This window comes from Callospermophilus lateralis, chromosome 12 (genome assembly GCF_048772815.1).
Source record: "Callospermophilus lateralis isolate mCalLat2 chromosome 12, mCalLat2.hap1, whole genome shotgun sequence".
Taxonomy (NCBI): Eukaryota; Metazoa; Chordata; class Mammalia; order Rodentia; family Sciuridae; genus Callospermophilus; species Callospermophilus lateralis.
In genome coordinates, this window is record NC_135316.1 from 101,821,537 (window position 1) to 101,848,294 (window position 26,758).

General features: G+C 40.1%; 1 protein-coding gene across 2 annotated transcripts in view; it reads right to left on the reverse strand.

Moving 5' to 3' along the window:
- The window catches only part of Nalcn (sodium leak channel, non-selective), a 288,482-nt gene that overhangs the window by 92,750 nt on the left and 168,974 nt on the right, over window positions 1–26,758 (reverse strand). For both annotated transcript variants that reach the window (XM_076872192.1, XM_076872191.1), the window contains 2 exons: window positions 26,188–26,325; window positions 13,142–13,216 (listed from right to left, as the gene is read on the reverse strand). In XM_076872192.1, the coding sequence (XP_076728307.1) occupies window positions 13,142–13,216; window positions 26,188–26,325 (213 nt within the window). The remainder of the gene's footprint in view (window positions 1–13,141; window positions 13,217–26,187; window positions 26,326–26,758) is intronic.

Below are 26,758 nucleotides of genomic sequence, written 5' to 3' on the forward strand. Positions count from 1 at the left end.
TTTATTATTAGGCACAGTAAGGGATGAGTAACAATAACTAGTAATGCAATAGAAAAGTCATAACGATGTAGTGTAATGAAAGTTATAGAAACATGGTCTTGCCCTCTCTGAATTTCCACTTCTCCACTTAGAGGACACCCTACAGCGTCTCTTTGGCATATCTGAATTGCTGGTCTCACTGCTCTTGTGATTTACAGCCATTATGTAAATAATAAGGATAAGCTGAATACAAGCCCTGGGACACCTGACAATCCATCTGAAAGGGATGACATCCCAGGTACAACAGGACGGGTGGACAGGAGACACAGGAGATGGGCAAGGCTTCAACACAGAGCAGCGCATGATTTCAAATGGATGATGTATTTGTTTCTGGGATTTTGTATTTGATATTTTCAGATTGCAGTTGACTTTGGGTAGCTGAAACCAAGGAAAGAGAAACTTCAGAAAAGGAAAACTACTGTATTACTACACCTAGGCCTGCCTGACACATAGGGCCAGCCATGTACCTACGGAGCTGAACCACATGTCTGCATTTAGTTTCCGTACACGTAACCTACATGTATGTGTGTTTCCTACATAACCACAAAGAAGTGAGAATCATACATGTATGTTATTTTGTACTACCATGTACATAATATACTACTACTTTATGCGTGCATGTACCTAGCATATTCTATCCAATCCAGTATCACAGGGCTTTTCTGGAATTTTCCCAGTTATCTGTAACTTCTGATAATGTGAAATCTGGCTCTTATTTTCTATTAGTAAACGTTCTTTCCTTTGTTTATTTTCCTTCCTTTCTTCTTCTTCTTTTTTTTAAAACTGGGATTGAACCTAGAGGTGTTTACCTCTGAGCTAAACACCTCTGCCCAGCCCTTTTTATTTTTTACTGTGAGATAGGGTCTTGCTAAGTTGCTGAGGCTGGCCTCAAGAGATGCTCCTGCCTCAGCCTCCTGACTAGCTGGGATTAGAGGCATGTACTATCATGCCTGGCCACTATAAATTTCTTTATTTGTCTCACTTTAGAGTACACATGAAGTTGTGTCAGTAATGGTATTCCCAAAAAATAAATACAGCACTTTAAATTAAATGTAAAGAAGACATATTTTGGATGGGAGTCTTTGGTTGGGGTTTGAAGCTCACAATAATCTGTTCCCATAAGTATTTCCTTTTCAGGCAAAAATTTTGCATTTCCAAGTTCATTACTTAATATGCTTGTGGTCGACTGTAGAGTGTTAAATTCTGCATACTTTGATAAAAGAGCTTATTAGATGCACTATGAAAATTTACATTAATCAACATATTTTATTCAAAACAGCGTAGAAATAAGAATAACATCAAACAAAATAATATACATATATGATTCTCACTTCTTAGAACTATGTAAATGGCTCCTTTGTTAATACCAGAGTGCAGAATGTTCAGCAGAGCCCTGGCTGTGTGCTAGAATGTTGGGGTGCAGCGATTTCCCCTGCTCTAGTCCTGAGCAAGTGCATTGCATAGAACAAGGAAAGGTTCACAGGAAATCACTGATCCTCATTATGGGAAAGCTGAACAATGAATAAAGTAAAAAAGACTGGTTGGCAACTTTTGGAACTATCTTGGTTATTAGAAATCGGTGTAGTGCAGCCCAGTCTCATATCTGATCCAAACACTCCTCACCTCCCACCATGCTAAACTACCAGAGGGACTTGAGGTGGTGTCCTGGGGAGGAACATGGTCCCCTCTTTCATTGTGCCTCATCTCCTTCTTTGGCATCTGCTCCTCCAGATGCTCCTCCAGGGTGAGGTGTAGGGCAAGAAGGGATCAACCTAGGAAGCTAGCCACATCTCATGGTGGTCCTGTCTGGTTTGGTCTGGATCTAGACCTGTTCAAAGCTCCTGAACTTTGCCGATGGGAAACATGTAGTTTGTAAGCAGAGTTTTGCTTCATCCTTCTCCAGTCTCCAGTCTCCAGTCTCCTAACAGAAAGGGAGTCTACTCTTCCTAGATGGCTCTCTGGTTGGAGCATCTCTTGAGCTGGCCTGGCCTACAGGCCTCTGGCTTCCCTGCCTCCCTCTAGTATGGGAGCCACTGAAATCCCCTCTGCAATTGATGACATGGCACAGAACTAGGAGGGGCTGGGGTCTCATAAGGTGTTCTTCTAGACAGTCCTGTAACCTACTGCTACATGTACACAGACTGGCCTGTTACCTTTAGAAATCTCTAGGCCATATGTGGGCATGTTCACCCTGCTCCTACCCCACCATTTTTCAGAGGGAAGACACAGTGTCTTTCCCCAGTCACCTCCCCTTGCCCTATCCCGTGGCTGCACCAGGTAGTTCTGCTGGCCCTCCAGCTCAAAATCCAGCCAGGGGAGCCAATCTTTTGGCTCTCCAGGTGCCCCCTATGTGGATGAGTGACAGTCTTGAAGCCTTCCCCTCCCCCTGCCCTTGGGAAAAGGATGACTAACCTATGTCACACTGTACCCTGATGCCCATGCACACCTTCACTCCTGTATCCACTGTATCCACAGGGAGGGGGCAGCAGGCAGATGATGGGGAACAGAGGACAGGTCCTGACAGTCACCTCTGGAAGACAGAATCTGGACCCAGCTGCTGTTGGCTCACCTGAGAAGGTGAAGGGCTTAGCTCTAAGATTTCAGCCCCAAATCCAAAGTAAGATGAAATGACCCATTCAGACCTACATTGAGGCCACATGATATGATCACTTTCCTATAACTTTACAGCAAAAAATCACAGGACATGAGGAATTTTAAGAGCCAATGATCTAAGTGGATTGGAATGGATGCACGGCTTTCCTGACTTATGCTTTCAATTTATCCACACACAAATAAGAAATGATGTGGTGTGACATCATTTATTAATGGGCCCAGGATTTCATTATGGTAAAATCACCTGAGTTCACAAAAAATCTTCTTACCCTGAGAGGCCACGTCTTACACTGGGCTCAGGGGCAGTAGCCCTGGTGCCAGAGCCCACGACACAAGTCAGGGACATCCTTGGTCCAGCTTTTGTGTGGCTTGGATGTCGCCCCCTAGTGTGATACCTTCAAGTTGCCTATGCTGGGGGCTGAGTGCGTGGGCGGGCAGCTGTCAGCAGGTTCCCAGTAGGGAACAGGGGAAAGGTTAGAAATAAGCATATCAAAAAACCCATTCAGCAGGAACACCAGCGACACAGCAGACACTGGCCATAAATAACAGATCTGGGCACAGTGAGTGTAAGCTAGATGCAGCCCAGTGAGACCAAATGAGACCAGACTTCTCCAGATGAGAATGAGATCTGGAAAGGATCTTATAAGAACCTAGTGGTGGTGGTGGTGATGGTGTCTCGATTTAAATCCTTAAAATGGTAGAAAGCAATCATATAAGACAATACAGAAGAATGGGGAACCTAACTTATCCAGTCAAATAAGACACACCAGATACTGGTTGAGCAAATCAGTCCTGTTCAACCACTAAAGACTATGAATGTTCCAAAATCCAGAACACTTCTCATCCCAAGCATTTTAGATAAGAGATACTCAACCTGATTCAAATTAGACTTGAGAGCATTTTATGTACTATTACTTCCCCTGTGCCTGGTCCCGTGTCTTGTACTTAGCAAGGACTCAAATATTTTATGAATAAATGAACAAGCAGATGGTTAAAATGCTTTGGGAAGAATTGAAAGAATTTCAGAAGAAAGAACTGGAGAAGCTGTGTGAAAGTTAAGTCCACAGGACTGTGGGCGGTGACATCTCTGGCACTCATGTCTGGCGTCGAGGTCTAAACAGGTAATCTTCTTCCAACTCCTCCCAACAAGTTCTAACAGCTATGAAAGTGTTCTTTGATTCAACAGCTGTCAGACACTGCATGAATCTGAAAATCAGTGGTCACACTCTTTTTCTTATTGCCAGAACAATCTAGTCTCCCATTGCCTGTGGCAGGAGTGGGAAACAGAAAGGTGCTTTCGGGGACTCTTCACTATCAGCCTTGCTATTTTAAGTGGTTCAGTGCAGTGAGCTCACTGTTTTCAAAAGTTATGTTCTCTTGATTAAAGGAAGTAAGCAGAGGAGCATGCTCAGTGCTAAGGAGTGGCTCACATCGAGGTGAAGTGAGTGGGATCTTCTCCCCAGGATTGGGCATGTTTTCCCTCCAAACTCCACTCTTTAAAATCTGAAGGTTTATCTTGCAGAGCAGCGTGAAAAATTACATTAAAATCATTTTGAACCAGCTCAATTAAATGATGATACAACCAACAAGTCACCCATGTGAAGCTGAAGAGAGAGTCCCAGGTGTGCAGTTTTAATGCTTGTTCAATGGAGGGGATTTAAATAACCTAAAATAATGAAATTTTGGAAGGGTTTATAGAAACCCTTCTTCCAAGAAACTTTCAAATTCATAAAATTTGGGGATTAGTTTGATTCACAGCAGAAGGAAGTTCCTCCAAGTGCTGAGAAAGCTTCTCCTGGTTGCCTGGAATTCTGAGAGCCTCCTTTACTCCAGTTGTCCATGGTCTCAGCTGTGCCACTTCTCGGCTTCAGAAGGGGGTCGCTGCTTGTGGAGGCCAGAGAAGGAGGCTCCAGAGTGGGCTAGTTTCCTGAGGCTGCTGCTACAAAGTACCAGAACCTGGTGGATAGAATGGCAGAAGTCTATCGTCTCACTATTTTGGGGACTAGACGTCTTAAGATGCTAGCAGGGTGAGATCCCACAGGGTGTTCCAAGGGAGAGCTTCTGGGGACCTCATCAACCCATGGTGTTCCATGTAGACACATCGCTCCAAACTCTGTCCCCCTCACAAATTGCTCTCCCCATAAGTCTGTCTGTGTTCCTTCTCCTCTTCTTATAAGGATGCCAGCCATACTGGATTGGGCCCATTCTAATGGCCTGATTCTAACTGCATTACATCTGTAAAGACCTTATTTCCAATGAAGACACATTTATAGGTGCTGAGCGTTGGAGCTTCATTATATTTTTCTGAGGGACACAATTCAGGTCATATCAGGAGGGCATCAAGTCTTACAGGTACCTCTCCTGTTTTGATCTGACTTCCTACATCCCTGACTTTTACCTGTTTGACTCTGAGAAACCCAGTTGGCAGTTTCCACTTTGTGGATTGACTTCTACATTGATATTGTGTTGTCTTGATGTTGATAATTGATATTAATTATTATTATTATTCTGAGCCTTGCTATGACTTTCTAGCTTAGACCTTGATCCAAACAGTTCTCAGCCACTTTGTTTCTTTAAACTGATCATATTACTGTTGGTGTCTTAGTGTGACATAAGAATTTATTATTTAAAAATGTCGAACTTTTTTTTTGATGGAGCTATTTCAGAAATAGCATATCAAATGCAATATAAGATGATCTTTTGAGATCTACATTATGGAAATTTATGGGCAGTCAAATGTAAATGAAGAGTCACCTCCAACTGAAAGATTGAGAGTAGCTTTAAGTGGAGTTCAGTAGCTTCGAAGGGTTTTAGTAAAATGCAGAGTTTCCCAACTCTCAGCTACTAAGGATTATAGGTTCTTCAGGGTACGGGTCCTTTACCTCCTGGACAGTCAAGTGCTTCCTGGAGCAGCAGGAATCCTAGATATCTGATGCCTCCAGGGGGTGGTTCCTCCCCGTTGACTCGGGTGTTGTACAAATGCCATTCTCTATTCATACCACAATGCAAAAAGATTGGGTAGTACTGTAGTAAATGGTGTTAATAGTATCTAAAAAAAAAATTTAAGAATCGGTCAGGAACTAAGTGATCTGTCAGAAAATGCAGAGTATGCAGATCTGAGAGGAAAAAGTGACCCTCACTTTCTTAGCTGTCATTCACTCCTCATTTTCTGCAACCCAACTCTGCACCACCCAAGTCTCTTCACCTGCTCTAGATGCCATCATAGACCACCTCATAGGGATCACTACTACACTGAAAGTGTCTGTTTTGTTACCTTCTCTCTCCATCTCACAAGTTACTTGAGGACAGAGACAGTTTCTTGGTCATCACACGTCTCCTGTCACAACATGATACCTGTAGCAAATAGTCAAGAATATCCAGAGCCCAAGCTTACAGAAGGGAGATTTAGTCTCTGGGATGACAATAAGGAATATCTCAGGTGATCTTAGCCCACTCCATTAGGATATGAATCATGCCACCCTCCTCCCCATCCCTCATCCAATACTGATTTCATTAAGCTCTATTCTGATGATGAATTTGATTCCTAGAATATGCCTATAAGTTGAATAAGCATCTCATTCAGCCCACCTTCTAGATATGCTTCTCATCATGAACAGAAGAATTGCTTGTCAGAGCACAGTGTCTTTTGGTAAGGATTCTGGTTTAGATAGTCCATGGTATCCCAACTCAGGCACTTAGAAATGAACTTGGGCATGAATTTACTTCCCTGAATGTCAGTCTCCATGTTTTGAAAATTCAGGATTAAATCTGAAGTGCCCTGCACAAGGAAGTTTTCAATTGGCAGCATTACACACAGCAGTTACCTGTATTATTAGAGCAGTTATGTCATTCAGTTTTACACCACATTAGGCTGAGTTCATTCCTGGGAGGGTGTCAAAACACTGAGGAGACGGATGGCTCCACTCAGATTATGAGATGGCAGCCAGGGTCTGGGTGGCATTTCCAGCACCATCCCTGTCTCCTTGCTGTGGCCCTGAATCTGGAATGAGCTCTCAATGCAGGAGGCAAAACATGAAAATGGAAGCATCAGGGTGTAAGAAGACATCAGTCAGAACTCCAGTGGATACATATTGGTTATAAGGTGGTGGCTCATGGGATCGTGGAGGCTGAGCAGTCCCGTGAGTTTCCACCTCAAGCCGGAGACCCAAGAAAGCCAGTGGTAGAGCTTGATGGCCCAAGAGTCAGAGAGCTGATGGTACAGGTTCCCTCCTAGGTATGATAAGGCCGAGTGATCCAGCTTGGGGAACCGGGGGACAGGGGCTCACCTTCCCCACCTTTGGTTTCTCTTTGGACCCTTGGAGCATCCAGTGCCTCCTGGTGAGAAGGAACTGCTAAACTCGCACCTAAATTCACACTCTGGTGTCTTCCAGAAGTAACCTTACACAAGCACCCCAAATACTGTTAGACCAGCTACGTGGCATCACCTACCCCAGTCAACCTGACACATAACATCAACCCTCACTCAAGGTGAAAAAAAATATTAACCTAGAGCTCATATTAAAAAAAAAAAAAAAAAAAAAGGCTGGGGATGTAGCTCAGTGGTGGAGCACTGGCCTAGTATGCACAAGGCCCTGTACCACAGTACCACGGGGAAAAGAAAAGGAGTAAAAAGAAAGGAATAAAGAAAAAAAGAATATAAGATTTTTGTTTCTAAAAAAAAAGTCCCAGTTAATGAGAGCTAGAAGCTTCTGTGAAAATGTACCCACCACCCTGCAGTGGACTCCATCAAGATAGGACGTCACTGCACTTGAACCAGGATTCAAATGAGACTGGACAAGAGCAGGGGAAGCATTTTTAATTTCACAGCTTTCAATTTAATCTAAACAGAATATCTATACTTCTGTTTTCAATAGCTCTTTCCCTGAGGCTTCTCTGTGGGTTTTTCCTTATAGTTTAATGAATTTCATACTGCTTTAAAGAAAACCCTTTAAATCTTTCTCGCACTGCACTTGCAAAAATCACTAGAGCCGAAAGAATTCTCTTCATTTTCTAAATTTGCAGAACTCCACCCACATTTATTCATTTCCTAGTGTTAGTCCTTACCATTGAGCTTCAAGGTTATCATTTCATAACTGTTCTGAGAACAGTTTTGGGACAAGTTTTTGTTCTTTTTTTTTTGCTTCTATACCAATTGATATGTGTTCTCAGCACTCACCAAGATCACACATTGACAGACAATCTCATTTCTAGTTAATTTTTTGATCTCATGTAGAAAACTATGTGAGTGTGCTGTGCATTTATTTATTTATTTTCAGGTCCTGATTTGGGTTCATGGGATGCTGTAAAGAGAAAAATAGTCTCTACTTAATTAGATATGGGGTCACATAAATTATAGCAGCTACAAAAGAGTGCTATTGTGCTAGGGAACTCTTGTGTCTTAAATCCTACACACAGAGGAAGCAACAGAGAAATTTTGCATGGATGCATGATGGGGGTTACCTTTTTATTGCACTGTTTTATAAGGGCATATCATTGTTTTTTATTTGTTCTGATTAGTTATACATGACAGTAGAATGCACTTTGACACATCATACGTAAATGCAGTATAACTTCTCATTCTTCTGGTTATACATGATGTAGAATCATACCAATTGTGTAGACATATATGCACCTAGGGTAATAATGTCTGATTCATTATATTCTTCCTACCCTCATACACCCTCCCCTCCCTTCACTCCCCTCTTCCTAATCCAAAGTAACTCTATTCTTTCCTAGGTACCCCTCTTATTATGAATGAGTAATCCACATATCAAAAAAAATATTCAGCCTTTGTTTTTGTGGATTGGCTTACTTTTGCTTAGCATGATATTCTCCACCTCCATGCACTTACCAGCAAATGCCATAATTTTGTTCTTTGAGGCTGAGTAATATTCCATTGTGTATATGTACCACATTGTCTTTATCCATTCATCTGTTGAAAGACACCTAGTTTGGTTCCATAATTCAGCTATCGTGAGTTGAGCTGCTCTAAACATTAATGTGGCTGCATCACTGTAGAACGCTGATTTTAAGTCCTTTAGGTATAAGCTGAGGAGTGGGATAGCTGGGTTTAATGGTGGTTCCATTCCAAGTTTTCTGAGGAATCTCCATACTGCTTTGCATAGCGGTTGCACCAATTTGCAGTCCCACCAGCAAGTATGAGTGTGCCTTTCACCCCATATCCTCCCCAACATTTACTGTTGCTTGTATTCTTGATGATTGCCACTCGGGCTCAAGTGCAATAAAATTTTAGAGTAGTTTTGATTCAGGGTGACTTTCATAGCACTATTTATCTGAGTAACAAATGAAAAGCCACAGGTGTGACCACGATGACACTGACTGTGATACCTTGGAGAGGGATGAAAGAAATGGGCACTTTACATGAGGACCTCTCTAACTTTGTCTCAAGATCTCCTTTACTCCCCCTCTGAAACCCAGCTTCAAAAATCAAAAACAATAGAACCTTTTCCACCAGAATGCTTTGAGTAAGCAATAGGAAGTTCGTTACCGCCTCTTTGTTTTGTGTCTTAAAGAAAGCCTCGGTGAGGAGACTTCAGAGCTTTGGCATTAAGGAATCAGTGCTGCTGCCTAGGACTTGTGGATTTCCAGCTGGACGTACTGATGTGGCATGTAGTTAGCATGTGGTCTCCTACTGGGTAAGAGCAGAACACCCTTTACACTTTCTCAAGTGTTAAAAATGGCCCGCTAGCCCCACATCTTCTCATGTGGACCCGGAGAGGCCAACATCCCTGGCTGGACCCTGCTGTCTAAAGTGGAAGGAGACTACAAAGGAAAACAGTGGGACAACACAGGGCGTCACGTGTCCACATAGGGAAGAGACATGGGGCCTCCAGCGGGAAGGCACCGGGTCCTGTGGCATTCCCCGCTCCGCGTGGTCACACGCCTGCCCTAACCACTGGGTCCATTCGCACACCTCCCTTGAGCGTCCTCTCTTAAGGGTTTCCAACTTCTCCTCTTCTCTTCTGCATTCTCGTTTCGTCTGTGCTTTACTTTCTGCCATCTTATCCAGCTTCTGGGTGCTATGGCCTCTCCCAAGCATGGACGCTGCTTTCTCCCCGTCTCTCCAGCCCTTGAGGGTCTTCCTCTTCAGCCTCTCTATTTTAGAGGTCACTCTCACAGGTCCCCATTCCTCTTGGGAAATATCTATGAATCAACTTCTGTGTTTTACCACAACGGATTAAAAAAACCCACACATTCATAAAGATCTCTGGAGGTCTCACCACGATGCTGACTTGCTGCTGGCATATCATGCACCTGTCCAAGAAGGGCCACTGCTCCGAGGTCATAAGGGACAAGGTGCCCTGACCATGAAAGTTTCTCATCAGCACTCCACCCCCAGTGCCTCTTACTAGAGCATCTGATTTTTTAAGGGAAACAAATAACTATTTTGGAGAGTTTTAATGACTTCACTGTTTAATTCACCACCATTTCTCAGGGAACTGGGCCTTACCTCAATAGCTGCTTGGTGAATATAATGATGACACTGTCATCTAGAGCATCATTATTTATTTAAAAAAGTAATAGTTTTATCAGCAAGTGCCTCCACTGCACCTATCACTCATAATATGGCTTTAGCTTGCTTCAACATAGTTTCAGATGATGAACCTAGGCTTTTGGTTCAAATTGCCTAGGTTCAAATCCTAGCTCTGTCATTTGTTAGCTGTGTGACCATGGACACATTATTCAATTTCTCTGTAACTTATCTTTCTCTGTGACTTATCTTCCTCATCTGTAATACGGATAAAATAATAATACCTGTATTGACTGGTTGTTTTGAACAGTAAGTGGACATAATAAGCACCTGGCACTGAGAAAGGATACAGCAAATATTACCATAGCTATATGAACTTATAGATTGGTAAAAATAGAAAAAGGGATTTTAAAAATTGGAATTTGAATTAGCAAATAGTGAATTTGGAACATGTGGTATTTTCTGGAACTTGAAACATCAGGAAAATAAAAATTTTTTCCCCCTCACAATCCTTCCATTCCTTTCTCTATCTGGGATAGTAAAAGTAGAGTCTATACATTTAAATCTTGGGGGTTGAACCTGTGTACATGGAAAATTTAATAAACAAACATTTCACACAACATTTTGATTAGAGATTTTTAAGAAGCTTGTAAAAGACTGTAAATATCAGGTGTCTGCACGATTGTGAACACAGTGTGAAACTGCAGGCACACATGCTTGTGGTGTGTGTGTGTGTGTGTGTGTATTCATGAAATTATTCTACCTCAAAGGCCAAGATCACTGAGAATAAGGTAATACAGAGACATAAAAATGGCGCAATTGTCAACACCAATGAAAATACAAAAATTTCTTATGCAAAATGGAAGACAGCGAACCAGGAATGTTTTAGTTTAGAATAATAATATTTAAAATAATAATAGCTCCAAGTATAAAATTCAGTGATTTTTTGGGTATGAGATCAGTAGAAGAATTTAATAGATTTGTAGTCTCAATCTAATCAGGAATAAAGAGCAATGTGAAAAGTACTAGTGAAATGGAATTGCTGCTTTACGGTTAGAGTTTTCAGTGCCCAAATATTTTTCCTTATTCAAAGAAAACACTCCAAAATGTGGGCTAGCACAATTGGATAACCAGTTCTGACATACAGAATTTCCAGAAGCACAGACTTCACTAATACAGAGCAAATGTCTAAATAAAAGACATTTCTATAACTAATGATATATAGTAAAATTGAAGAGCCACACGTTTATTTAACTTCATAGTTGAGGAAGAAATTCAGATGCCAATTATGGTCCTGAGTTTTTGTTATTTTTTCCCGTGGTGTCAAATAAACATAAAATGAAATGCCTAAAGTAACAGTTGGATATATAAATGCCAAAAACAAAAAGTAAAAAATTTAAAGAGGCTATGCATATATGGGTACAAAAATAACTTAAAATACCTAAAAAACCAACAGTGCAAAATACTCTGAGATTTGATTTCATAAATAAAAAAAAACTGCTACCTAAAATTTTATTTTACGGCTTTCTAGCAGAAATCCTATTTTAATGTGGGCTGGAATCATGTAGCATTTTACTCAGCCAATGGTTATTTAATATCACATTCAATCTGGCAGTTACAGCAGTTAGAAAAAACAGAATATTTTCATTTTACATATAGAATACATATTTTAATGTATTATATCAGGGACATTCAAATTTTCTGCATAATAAACATGGCAGATAGGAAAATCCATATCTAATACCAGATTTGAAAAGCATGGTATGAAGTATTTCTACAGCTGCAGATTTTTATTGGTCATGTCAAATTATATGGTTGATGAATTTCAATTTTGTACTGACACATTGCGTATTTTTCCACAACTAGAAGCCACATAAAGCTTTTGTGTCAATGGCATGCAAGAGCTTCCCAATCGTATTTGAAGAACCTATTACTGCCGCCACAAAGAGAAAAGATCTGGAGACATCATCTATGAGTGTGTCTGCATAGCTCCAGGACAGAGAAGAACTTAGGACCTTGTTCAGTATGCTCATGATGGGAATCTTCCTATCAAATTCTTATTCCTTATCGATACCCTTGGTTAAAAGCAGTGGTTTTGGAGGTAAGAGTAATATAATAAAATGCCTAAAGTGACCATTAGATATATTTACAAAAAAGCTTACTTTTTTTTCCCCTGCTGTGTTAAAAATAGACAACTTCTGAAAATTCTGAATGTACAGGGCCTTCATATAATTCCAACAGGATTGTTTTAGAGCTGTGTTTCTGCTGTTAACATCTCAACTATTCTTGCGTGTTGGTGACCCAAGAAAGTCTTCCCGAGAGTCCACTCTCTCACCAGCTCACCACCAAGACCCCTAGGCTCCATGTAACAGAAACTGTGGGAATAACTGGCCACCCTACCATCTTTCTGCCATTGTAACATTACTACCACACATTCCCATGTCCATTTATGGGGTACAGCTCTCACTGCCATGACACACAGTCTGTTTTCATAAACAACTGGACACATGTCTGATCATTTATTCTTTTAAATTTCTTCCAATCCCTAAGGGCTTGCAGAGCAAATTCTCTTTTAGTGCCTAGAGGTCAGATAAATTGATGTTTCATATTTTATGATGGAATGATGATCAAAAATATTACATAGACTTAGGAGAACTGGCAACCTGGCCCTGTGGCATTTGATTTCCAGACAACCTTCATTCAATGACAGAGGAAGAATGGTCTTCAAATCCAACTTATTAAACTAGACCTATCTTATTTTTTTAGCTCAAAAGTAATAATCTAAAATTATTCCTAAGATATTTATAAAGTCATAGAAATCTCCCATGTTGTTATTAAAGTTAAACTTAAAAAGGACATTTTTCCAACTCAGACTGTCTTCACTTATTAAATTCTAATATTTTTTGCTTTGAAGCTCAAACTTTTAATATCACTGCAAGCACACATTTTGCCCTTATTTTTCAAATGCAGATTTTAAAGTCCCCCTCCATTACTTACTTGTTTAAGCTTCTTTAGATCTTCATCAAGTTCTAAGTTGTCCAAAATAACAGCAACAAACAAACTCAGGAGGATCTATAAAATGGTTAAATAACAATGAAAAAACCCACATGCCAAAAGTAACAAAATATTATATAATATAGAATATCTACCTAAAATACATCATATATAGAATTCATTCAGTGAAATTTAAGCATGCAGTTGTGAATCATTACATGAGTATTTTAAGGCATTTGTCACAAATACATAAAAGGAAATGCATATGTTAACTGAAATAAACAATATAAGACATTGAACTTTTTTATGAAGACAATTTTAAAAGAACTAAAAATCTTTTCTCATTTAATAGTCACACCTCTGGGACTCTGTGCAGAGAAAGTAATTTGAAGTACTGTGGAAAGCTTGATCGGCAAAGGTGTGTATAGGAGAGTTGTTTGTAATAATGAAGTGCTGGAAATAACACCCAGCCTTGCATCCATCGCTCGGACAGTCCCAGGGATCTATAAAATTCACCTGGTGTAGATAATCCCACTGCAGCAGCTCATCTCCAAGATGGACACCCACAGCCCTTCCCAGCCTCTGCTCTTGTTGCCCTTGTGTGGTCCCCTCCTAGACTGCACAACCAGGAGGGTGTGGAGAAGATAGCATGCAATGTGTGAGGTGAAGCACGAAAAGCCACTGTGTCTTCACCGGGCTCTCTCTTGGGTCACCGTTCTGGTGGAAGCCAGGTGCCATGTTGTGAGGACCCTCCAGCAGCCCTATGAAGAGACCACGGGGTGATAAACTGAGGCTCCTAGCAACAACCAGCAAGGAACTGAGACCTCTCCAATAGACTGGCGGGTGACCCATCTTGGAAGTAGATGCTCCTGCCCCAGGAAAGCCTTCAAGGTGACTGCAGCCCCATCCAACTATGACCTCATGAGACCCGGAACTCGAGACACCAAGCTAAGCCTGTCCCAGGTGGCAGAAACTGAGGGAATAAAGGTTTATTTGCTAAGAAGCTACTAACATACAGGGGATTTGTTTCAAAGCAATAGATAACTAATGCAACTTCTAAATTTTTACAATCTTGGAAAACACATTACAATGTTAAATTAAGAGTATATATGGTGGAAATTCAACTATGTATAAAAAGGAATAACAGACACAATACTGGAAGGCAGTTATTCTAGAAATGCAAATAGCACGAACTTTTGTGTAGTGAATAAAATCACCCCCCCTTTTTTTTTGTATTTCATGAAATTTCCCTCTCCTAACAAATAACTCTCATTTATTAGTAGTAGACAGTTGAGCATGTAGGTAAGAAAGTTGAGGCCATATCTTGACTTTAAAGTATCAGAGATGAATAGGCAGAAGTCAATGATGAGCTCTTCTCAGTTTAGTGGAGTGAAAACAAGGGGAAAGGCCCTAAGCATCATAAATTGTGGCAGACTATGCTTGGCTGGGGACAAGTGCCAACATTCTTCTTCTTAATAGCCATGTCCTTTGGGATCCTTCCAAAATGTGAAGAAGAACCAGAATGGTCCATCGGTGGCTTCTTCTGTCACCAGGTCTGCCACACTACTGGCTTATTCTGAAGCAGGCTTTATTCTAAACTGGATATTCATACTTCACTCCAAGTTTTGCCTCTTTCTACCAATCTCAGTGATAAAAGTCATGTCAGAGATGGAACCCGCTTTTCCCTGCATCCTCACCCCCATTTCTGAGGTGCCCACTTGCAGTCTCCCCACATGGAGGCTATCTTATACCACCCGCTTCTGCCACCCTCTGACCCTTGAGCAGGGCCTGGGTTGCTCTGTGTCCTAATTTAACTGGGTTTCTCTCTCTCTCTCCAGGAAAAGTGCAAACACATGTCAAAAAGAAAAACAAAAATGCTAAATAGGGGAAAAAAGGAAGACTGTTTCTCCTCCTTTAGAAAAGTTTTAATTGTGCATTTTTCCCCTTTGAGATGTATGTGAATCTTCCTAAAATCTAAATGAGCCACTCACTGGATTGTAATCCAGGAATGGTTTTCTTAAGGCCTGGGGCTCTCTCTTTGACAGATGAATAAAATCAGGAGGGATAGTGCCCCAAGTCCCTTTCTCCTGGGAGGGCTGGAGTTGAACCAGGCACCTGGTGGCCAAGCTGTAACACCACCTACTTGTCACTGATTTTCCCTTGGATATAGGCAGTCAACTCCCACAGATGGCCACTGCAATCACCAGGTAAATTAGGATGAATTATTTTTAACTGCCGAGTTTTCTTATTTGAGGACTAGCTATTTTTACCTCAAGAACACGCATGTAATTGGGCAGTACAAAAGGGTGGCATTTCTTCCAACCTTGCCACCCCTAGCAGGTGGCTGGTTATGCCCATTGCCATCTGGCTTGATGCTTATTCAATATGAAATTTTCTTCCTTTTCTACTCTTATGGAGAGGTTTTCTGGGTTGGCAGGAGATTTTGCTTTTAATTATTTCCCCAACACTGGACAGATGCTGGGCTACTAAAGGACAGTGAGGTTATGTCATCCGATTAACAACAAACGAACTCGGATGGATTCCTTGCCTGTATTGGGCCCTTTCTGGTCAGGAACACAAAGCGACACTGCACCCTCGGCTGTGGAGTTTATAATCAAATTGAGGGGACACACTCAGCAGCCTAGTGAGGAGGGCACTGAGGCTGGGGTCAGAGACCTTGGTTAACAAACAGTTACCAGCTGCATGACAATAACTAGCCAAGGAAGAGTTCCGATGCCCTCATTTATAAAATATTATGGATGTGACACTAATAGCTCAACCAATTGTAGCTATCATTTTTCATTAAATCCTCTTTCAAAAACCTGATGGGTAGGATAATCTTCATAGAAGAGACATCAATTTTTGTATGTGAAAATGATTTTCTTGATTATGCTATACATGTTTAATTTAGTTTATTCCTCCATTACTTATGATGACTGAAGGTATAATATTGCTCTATGAATTCAACTTAGTTTTCTAGATCTCAATAACAGTTCAAACAATGTTCCTGTTCCTTTTCTTCAGGGGTGATCCAATCAAGGATGTTCACATCTTAGGGCATCTGGTCCACTCTGAGCTGAGTAAAGTGTCGTCCCCACCCAGGGGATGAGGATGCTTGTTTCCAGGGCTCTAGGCTTCCATCTGCCAGAGTGGCCACCACCTCAGTTCTGGAAAGCTCAGCAATATTCCCAGCAATATTCCATGTGAGTTTCTCAGAGCTACTGAAATGAAATGTATACGCTTGGTGGCTTAAATTAAGACATTTATTCTATCGTAGTTCTGGAGGGTGGAAGTCCCAAATCAAGGTGTGCACAGGATCTACACTCCCTCCAGAGACTCCAGGGGAGAATCCTTTCTTGCCACTCTCAGCTACTGGTGGCCCCAGGCATTCCCTGGCTTGTCACTAGTTAACCAGTCTCTGAATCCATCTTCACAAAGCCTTCTTTTCTTCCTTCCTGTGTCTTGTCTTGGATCTCTTCCAAGAACTGTTATCATGTGGAAATGAAGCATCCCCTGAAAAGATCTTATGTTGGTAACATCATCTCCAATGTAGCAATGTTCAGAGATGAAATGATCATGGCAACTGTAACCTCACCAGCTGACTAATTCATTTAATTGATTAATAATTTGATGGACTACTGGGTGGTAATTCTAGGCAGGTGGGGTGTGGTTGGAGAAAGTATGTCACTGGGGGCAGGTACGTGGGTGGCTGACATCTGTTCCTGGCCCCTTTCCCTCTCCATCTCTGCTTCCCAGCGGCCATGAGTGGAACTTTCCACCATGATACTCTCCCTCATCCGAGGCCCAGAACAATGGAGTCAGCTGAACATGGATTGAACCTCTGAAATCATGAGCCCAAATAAATACTTCCTCCTCTATGGGGTTCTTGACAGGTCTTTTGTTCACAGCAAAGAAATACTAACACAAGAACATTTTTTCATTGGCTTCAGAACCCATCCAGATAATCTGGGATGATTTCATCACAAGATCCTTAATTTAATTACAACTGCAAAAGCCTGTTTTCCAATAAGACCACACTCACAGGTTCCAGGGGTTATGGCACAGACATTCAACTCACTCTGCTCCCTGTGGTCTTTGCCTTGGGCTTTTGTTTCAACATCAGCTATACCAGCCCTCTGTGCTCAGAAAAGTTTGGAGGTTTTGCCGTTAAACATGGAACTAAGGGAGACTTGCTTTTCAAAGAGCTTTCTGGACCTCTCTCTATCCAGACTCCTCATGTAGCTACCCAACTCTGCCAGGTTGTTGCTGGTCCTTTTTCCCCTGAAAGTCCAGACAAGAAGTGGGCTCAGGTCTTGGCCATTGGAAACCACCTAGCTGGAAGTCTACACTGCTATTGCTCCTGGGTATAGGGCACCACCCTTGATCACACTCCCTTTATACCCCATTCGGGAAAACATTCCTATTTCCTCTCAAAATGCTGACATCTGAAGGAAAACTTGAGCAGTGGTGGGGAGGGAAAGGAAGCCTATTCAACTTATCACAAACTAAGTTCTATATGCTCTGAGCATTTAGATTTCTGAGTGCCCCGTGGGTGCATGGGACATCTTATTTAAGAATGTGAAACACAGATAGACACCGAGGTTGCACTATAAAGGAATCGATGTACCCAGGAGAAGACTGTGATAAAAGCAGGGAGCTGGAGAGCATGTGGCTGGCTCACTCCAGCTCCCAGGGAGGATGTTGGGCAAGCTGAGAGGTGGGTCAGGGTAGCAGTTCCCTGAGCACCACAGACAGAGGTCGGGGAACACGAGAGGCCGGTTATGATGGTCGAATATGATGAATTCAGTTTCTCCTCTGTTAAGTGTTTCCTTTTACAAATTCTGTGTTTTTTTTTTCCTGTTAATGCCCTTTCAACCTGGCTCTTTGAAATTGTAACTAAACAGTGTGAAATACAGTTTGACAAAAAGTGATTAGATGCAGAATGCTTCTTTCCTGTTCTAAAAATTAATTCTTCTCTGAGCAAAGAGAAAAAAGCCACCCTCAGGTCACCGCAGAGCAGAGGTAGACTTGGGATGGTCACTGCTGGGTCTCCTTGTCATGGCATATGTGATTTTTGTGGTAGATGGGAGAAGGCAAGACTCATGCAGGAAAAGATTTGGCTTTCCTAGGGAAAGCTTATAGGACTTTGCAATAGGAGCACCAAACTCACAGGATGGAGAAGAGTCAATTGTGGGGAGGTCATTGGTAACAAATTTAAGGCTAATATAAGAGAAAGCTTAAAGTTTGCACTAAGCTGGTGTTAACCTTGATTTCACTCCATAGAGATCTTTGAATGTTTAAACTTTGTTGTTCCATTAACATGATATATTAAAGCAAAAAGAGAAACTAGTTTAAAACAGAAATGAGTTTTCTCCTGAACCTGTTTAGATGTGGATTTTTGGCTTATCTTTGTCTCCTTGTCCCTTTATAGAACAGTTTGACACCCAGAGTGAGAGATGAACAAAGATGGAGCTAGTCTCTCTGGAAGAGAAATGGAAGATCCAGGAGAGCATGGGGAATTGGCAGCTGATTGCCAGAAGGTGAGAATTACTTTGTAGTTCTTTTCTGAAACTCTAAGAAGGTGACAATAACCACTGTGATCAAGAAAGAGAACTGAGAAGAGGCTGCCAGCCCAGTTTCCATCATCCTTAATTTACCTGGTCGCGATGCATTATTTTCTTACACACCTAGGGAGGAATTGGTCTGGGGGAGCAGGCTGGCCTGGGTGCCAGCCACTCACCAACACATGGCACCCAAGTCATGCAAATGAGTGACAAATCTTCATTCTGAAAGCAGGAATCCTTCCTCAGATCTCTGAGTGTTTTTGTTGGTTCCGATTTTATGGAATGCTGAGGTAGGGCTCATTAATAATCTGGACCCATGACATCGATGTCTACATCTTACTTCAGTCAGTGTCTACCCACACATGCTGTGCCCAAAGGGTTTCCATCCCATTGTGTGTGGCTTACAGGCTTATGTTAAGCTCTCAGTGCTGTGCTGAAGAATTTTACAGGGACTTGCCACATCAAATCACAAGAGCTTCATCATGTACATGAAACACTTTCATATACCACCAGTTCTAAGTTATGCAGGAAACTTCACTTATTTTTAATATTTAGATTTATATAATATTTCCATTTAGAACATAACCCAGCTTACTACATCACTATTTGTTTTATAAATTGGGCAATTTCAGTTGAAAAAGGACCTTGCTTCCTCTTGAACTTGGTTAAAATACACATGTACTTTCAACCGAAAGGTGTTTGGTTTGTACATAAATAAACACATAAATTCCATTTATTTATTTCATGTATTGTCTACTTGATTATATTAATATTCAACATAGTATCTGTTCTCTGATCTGTTGTGGAATATTCAACTGATTTAATGTATCCATATTTTATGATCAATATCGATACATTATGAAGTAATTTCAATAAGAAAAGTGGAGAATAACAAAATACTTCAGGTATCTAATTGTTCAATTGCCTCAGATTATAATGCTCATTCCTAGGGTATTTTCAGCATTGACAATGCCTTTGGTGTGGAAAATGACACTTATCAGCCTCCCAAAGCCTGGGAAATCCCTTAGGATATTTATGAATGACATAATGACATGCTAGTGGAATTGTGAACTTCCTGCTTAATGGATTTCCAAAGCAAATTTCCAGGTTCCATAGGCTCCTCTCCCAGTGGTTGGCCATCATTTGACTCTCTTTCTCTCAGGCCTTCTTCCACTTCTTACACCGACCTAAGAAAGCTCAGATTCTCCTCAGCTAAGGGTTTGAGAAGCACTTGCTGTTAGTTTTACACATTTAACTGCATATAGTTAGACTTGTTTTTCTTCCATTTATCAACAATAAATTTCAGTAAAATTCAGCAAATGACTAAAATAATTGTGTTTACAATTATTTCCTCAAGGGCTCTGTCCAACTCTATGGACACTAAGACACACTTTGGGGTTTGCAGGATTCAGGCTACTGAAACTTATGATATCTTTTTGCCAGAGGGCAGTCTTATCATTTAGAATGGATTTCCTCCATTAGGACTTCCATCGCTGTAACAATATGTACTATTTCACTTTCTCTTTAACTCTGCATATAGTCATGACCTCACTTATATATATCTTTCCATTTTCATTTATCCTCCTAAAGTTTACTTTTTAATTTTCTTTTCCTTTTATATTGCTTTGAGGTGGTCCTTTAGCTGAAGTGTCACCTTTAATCTTCTTCCTTTCTCTACTGTAAAATTTATAGGTAATTTCTATTTATTTTTTTTACTATTTTCAAGTATACAATGAAGCACAGCAGGGATCTGATCAATGCCTACAACCTTGTGTTTTTCTTTCTTTTTTTACCATTTATAATCACACTATCCAAAGCTGTCTTGCAGCCTGTAGTATGAAACAATTTCACTTTTTATATGGGTCAACAAAAAGTCAAATGTAATCAGAGCGGTGTAAAATGGGATGCGTTCAACACAGATGCACTATTAAATGAATTCTATGAAATCAAGTTATTAATTTACACTTCGGAATGCACATTTCTGTCAGCAAAATATGACTATTCTCAGCAAGCTGCCGCAACCAAGGCAGAATCAAGAGATTGCTGTGTTAATTTCAGCACTTCAAAGGTAACAAAGAGAACATCCACAATGAGTGCCTAATTACATTCTCCCTCCTTTCAGCATTCACATCACAGGGCTTTCCTTGGAGACAATAATAAAAGGAAAAACACTGAGGGGGGAAAAACAGGGTCTTTCAACTGTTAAATCTTCCATAGTCCTTATCCCCAAATCACTGACTAAAGTGGGGGGAGAATGAATTCAACCAGCACAGGGCAAACCGCAATCAGAACAGAAACAGAACATATACCTGACAGAAGAGAGAGAGGTTTTAAAGGAACAATAGATAATGATTATGAATATGCATTTGCTATACGCTTAAGTTTGATGTTCATTGTGAGCTGACAAATTGGTGCCCCAGGAGCGACAAAATGGCCTGCTGGTTTTTATTGCAGAACAAGATGCAGCCAAACATTTTATCCCCCTGCTGCCTGGCACGTGTCTGTCCTGAGAAGACTACATCAGGAACGCACCAGCCTGGGTGGCACAGCTGCTCAGCATGACAAAAGACAAACAGGAGCGTGGATACTGTACCCATTTTGGTTAACAAGCTTTTAATATTTTACAAAAAGAAACATAAATTGAACAAAAATGCTCACTTCAAGGTGAGTTCAAGACTACAGGAAGGTTCATGGAAAAAACATTTTAACTTGTAACACTTCAGTTTCTAAGGACATGTGATATGTATATAACACAAGCCTGTCCCTTGCACATATATGTATATGTTGGTCTATAAACCCCCTCCAGATGTTTTACTGCCCACATTTTAGATCTCTCACATCTGGTGGATATGGAACAACTGGCAAGTGAATGTCTATTATCTGGGCATTGATCACACAGCAAATAACATGTTTCTTTTATCATCTGCACCACTAGCTGTACATGACAGGCCTTAATTTTCATTGGCTGGTTTATGTTTACTTGTACCAAATCCTGACTGGCTTCAGGCTCTAAGGAGATGTGAATTAAGCTCTTTCCCACTTTGATGAGGGTGCGTAGCCCCATATATTGTAGTAGAGATTCAGTAAATTTGTACTGAATCAATTGTAACTAACCTGATAGAGGCCATTCTAGCAACTGTCAGTCTACAGGCACACAGGGCAAGAAAAACAACTGCTGATTGTGTTTTAAGCAAAATCTCAATGGAATGGGAAAGTGTTTTTTTTTTTTTTTTTTTTTTTTTTTTTTTTTTTTTAGAATTTAGACTTCTAAGATAGTATAAAAGCTATACTCTGGGATTTAATTGTGACTGCATTTTCTTTCATTCTATCAATTTTCTCTCATTAAAAAATCATTTGTCAATTAAAAAATCTAAATAGTTGACCTTCTTTGCTTTAGAATTATAATCAGAAAAATCAAATAAATATCCAAAAGCATTAAAATTCTCACATAAATCTGGTTAGGAAAAATCGATTTTATTTTATTTATCAGTATATTTCATTAATTTATATCACATATGCATGTATGTGTGTATATATACATATGTAATATATGTGAGCATGTATTATATATATATATATAATATATATTATATTTATATATATATATATCACTCTAGCTAGTGAATTAAAAAATGACAAACGAGGCTTTAAAAAATTATGTATAGCAAATGCCTGGGTGAGTCACAAATAAGATGGCCCTTCAGCATGTGAAGAAGTGTTCCCTTAGTTACAGAGATTAAGGATATTAAGGCCAGTGCTCCACTGTTCATTCATCTGAGGGTCAAGGTCTTAAAAGCAAACAGTATCAAGTATCAGCAAAAATGCAAAAATATAGGCATTCTCAACCACTATGCGTGGAAGGGTAAATTAGTGTAGTTCTTCTGTGAACCAGGGTCCGCAAGTTTGTCTTTAATGGTCCACACAGAACATGCTTTAGGCAGTATCGAGGATATTACGTGAGTACTTACTTTTAAAAATCATTTTAAAAATGTAGAAAGCATTTGTAGCTCACAGGCTGTAGAAATACAGGTGGTGGGCCAGATTTGGTCTCTGGACTTGCAGATTCCTGGGTATAGAGAACTTTGGGCAAGATCCAGGATCCAAGCATTCATTCTACTCCTTGGCACAGATCCTGGAGACTCTCACATGAGTGGACACAACATTAAACCACATGGATTGCAGCAATGAAGAGTGAGACTTTGGAAAACAGCTAAAATATCCATCAGGGAAGGAACTGATAAAGAAGTCTGGTGTATTTAATCACTAGACAAGTAGGTGATTGTATCTACTAATGACCGAAATGGCTTCATGCATATTTAGATACAAAGATCTCTAAAGCAACATGCAGTTTAAAAAGAAACTATGGAATATATGTAGTTTTATGCCATCTATTCTGAAAGTCACTGCTACTGATGATTTGTAAGGAGGAAAACATGGCCTAGCTTGTCCTCGGTGTGGAGTAGAGCCCCAGAGAAGCCATCAGTGCTTCTCAAACTACAATATATTAACACAAGTCTTCAAGATGTGTGGTATGAAGTGTATTTAAATGATAACCTTTCATTTAAATCACTACATGTCTCAACAGATGCATTTTATGTATAGGAAACCTCTGCTTTTCATTGATTTCCACACACACCTTTATGTTTACAGTCAACAATGCTGAACTAGAAAGGAGCCTTGTCTTCACTGGGTACAGTTGAGCTGCTGTTTTCCTTAGTGTTATGCAAAACAGGTTTTCCTACAGTTGACAGTATGCTCAATTTAGTCAAATACAATTGAAAAACTGGACAATGGACTCATCATATTAGATTTATCTGAATTGTTGCCTAGGAGAAAAAGTGTAAGGAAGGAAGGAAAGAAGGGAGCCAGGGAACTGGTCCAGGAAGGGGCATAAATGATAGGTTAAACTAATGAACAATACTTGAATAAATCAAGAACATCTGATCTCTCATTATACAATTTTAACATATTTCAAGGTATACCTGTAATGCCCATGCCACCTTATTTAAACCAAAAGGAACTTAGTTTTGGTGGTCACTATGATCACTCTCCTATCAGGGATATGATGTTCTCAGAAACGTGAGGTTAGCTTACATGTAAATGACAGCCTTGGACACTACTGTGTCTACTGTTCTTACTTTAAGATATAGCCCAACACAGAGGTCAGGGAGGTTGTCCAATTCTTTCCAAGTCACATTTCTAGTGACCAATAGGGCTAAAACCTGAATCTAGATTTCTGGACTCCAAATCTGTACTCTTATACTAATTATATTTACCAAACTGTGCTCATTGACCCTGTCACACAATTCTCAATTGTTGATAGATTTTTTAAAAAATTGTGCATAAAAGAAATGATTTCAATTTTTAGTTTTTAACTTAGATCTATTTTTTGAAAGTCACCATAGAAATCATTACAGATGTTTTGAGCAGACATATTGAACTCAGGAGAACCCAGGATGAAATCACATGTGACTTCCAAGCTGTGCTTAGTTGCTGCTAAAGCCTCAGGTGAAGCCATGTCTATGGATTTGATCACGTGTTCCAGAATCAACGCTCACTTTTGACCCATAAAGGAGATTCAGACTGCCCCAAAAGGCTGTTTACCAGTTTTAATACTTCATATCATTACATGAGTAATCCTTATAAAATTTCATGTGGAAAAAAAATCTCTCTTCACTATGTAACTTGCTAAGCTGTAGTTTCCCTCCCCAGCTTTCTCATTGTGTGATTCTGACTTAGAACCAAATCCATATCTGAGTGTGAATGATTCACAATGTAGACAGCAAATATTTATGCTATTTTAATAGAAAACAATTAGATTGATTACAAGAAAAGAAGGAGAAGGGTTTCTTTCACACACAGACAACCTCAATCAAATCCTGCATTTAACCCTGGCCTGTAGTCTTCAAGCTACCCTAGTCCAACACATGGTGGGTGCCTACCAGAAATTAGTTGAAATCATGAATGGATGAATGAATGGATGGATGGCTGAATAAATGACACATATTTAAAGGCCCTGGAAAGGAAGATACAAAGACCCCAGGGGCAGGTTTTGTGCGAATACCAGGGTGGCCAGGTCTAAGTCTGCAAGTCAATCCTTCATTCCCACTGCCCAGTGTTCTTTGCTTTCCTGAATATTTTTAAAGTCAATTCCATGTGAAAAATGCCAGAATTATTTCTCTGTGATCCTACTACTTGAACTCATAACTGTACACCACATAACAACATATCCAAATAAACTTCCTAAAGGACATGTGTTAGTTTTGAAAACATTTGTCTATTCCTACATAGATAATGAGACATCATCACATCTAGTTCCTCAAGTGCTTATTTAATTCATAGATATTTAGAATGAAGGGGACTTTAAAGGTCACATGAAGTTTGTTTTACTTGAGTGAGTTTTTGGCAGAGGTTGGACTTTAAGCACAAAATTTCCAGTGGCAACTTTAAACTCTGTTATCTAGGGATGCAGCAAGGTGGTGCAAAACTACAGGTTTAGAGACCAACAAACATTCTGGCTCTACCATGTACACTCTGTGTGACACCAGAAAAATTGGTAAACATCTCTGAGCCTCAGTTTTGTCATCTGATAGTTGGGAATAATGCATAACTTGCTTTTATCAAAGGTCAGGAATCATATTATGAAACATTTTGCCACTCAAGAAAGAGTAGTAGTTGCTTTTCCTTCATTTGATCCTGATAAAGGATACCATTTGTGTCCCTGACTTGGAAGTTCTAACATAATACTGGAGCACAGGTCTGCTTCTTAAATATGAGCAAAAGTATCATATGGGTACAGGCATTTATTATTAGAAAGACCTGAGAATTGTATTCCTTAGTATATCATAAGCAGCATCTCACAACTTGCTTTCTTTGTTTTTAATAGAAATACATTGAAGAGAAAAGTCTGCGTATCCAGCAGAAGTCAATTTTTCCTGAATTTTGGTATTCGGTTTCCTTGTGCTGTTACAATATTTGTAGCTCTGTGTTTTAGTTTCTTACATGTTTCATTCAGTCACACTTAGCTCAAATACAACTGTGCGGATCTCTAATTAGCTGACTGCGCCCTGAGGTCTCTAGCTTCTGTCTTCAGCTTAATTACAGTGTGAAGAGGATGTAGAAAAACTGACAAGAGTGTCTACATGATAAAAAATAATAATGTGGTTTTAGTTTGATCCTGCTGTACCTTGGTCTGAATGTCTGGGGCAGTTAAATTGGTGTGTGAATATGAGATTTCCATTTTGTTTTGTCTCATATTCCCTCATGCCAACACTCTAGCCAGACAGAGATAATTTCTAACTTAACAAATGTAAAATCTAGCTCTTTGATTTATAGAAATTTAGAATGGAAGGGATCTTGTTCAGATGGACTCCTCTGCATTTATCCCTTGGCTCTCATTTTGAAATGGACTATGGGCCAAATATCTGTTGATGCTCATTCCATTATAAATTTAAAGACATAATTGAAAAGAAACACTAAACTCACCAGAGTAGCAAAGAGATGGTAGAGAATGAAATAGATGGCCACCACCGGTGCCCACATGTGTCCCACAGCATTTAGAGTTTGGTCCATGACGTCCACCCATCCTTCCTGGGTGAGGATCTGGAACATGGACATAAATGCCTACAGAGGAAGAGAAAAGAGGATTACACACCAGCTTTAGGCCTGAATGCAACTGAAAACCAGCCTCTGGTGCTCAGGGAGGACATTGATCTCAGCTGCAGTGATCTTATTTGACTGACGAGGAGAATTCTCTTGATGCCACAGATGGGAAAGGGCTGGGAACACAGATCATAAAGGCATCATATCAAACTATTCCATGTGGAAAACTAACCACAATGAATTCAAATTAGCCTTGTTGGTGGTGAATACTGTTGAACAAATTAGAAAAAAAAATCCAAGGATCTTTGCTTATTCGCCTTTCATTTCCCCCCTTTCAGCAAGATGTTTAACATTCCCAGCAGAGTGTTCATTTTTGCTGCTGCTTCTAAGAGAAACTGATTTTTTTAGTGAATTGCATTTGATTGTCTAAAGTATATAAAAGAATAAGATAGTA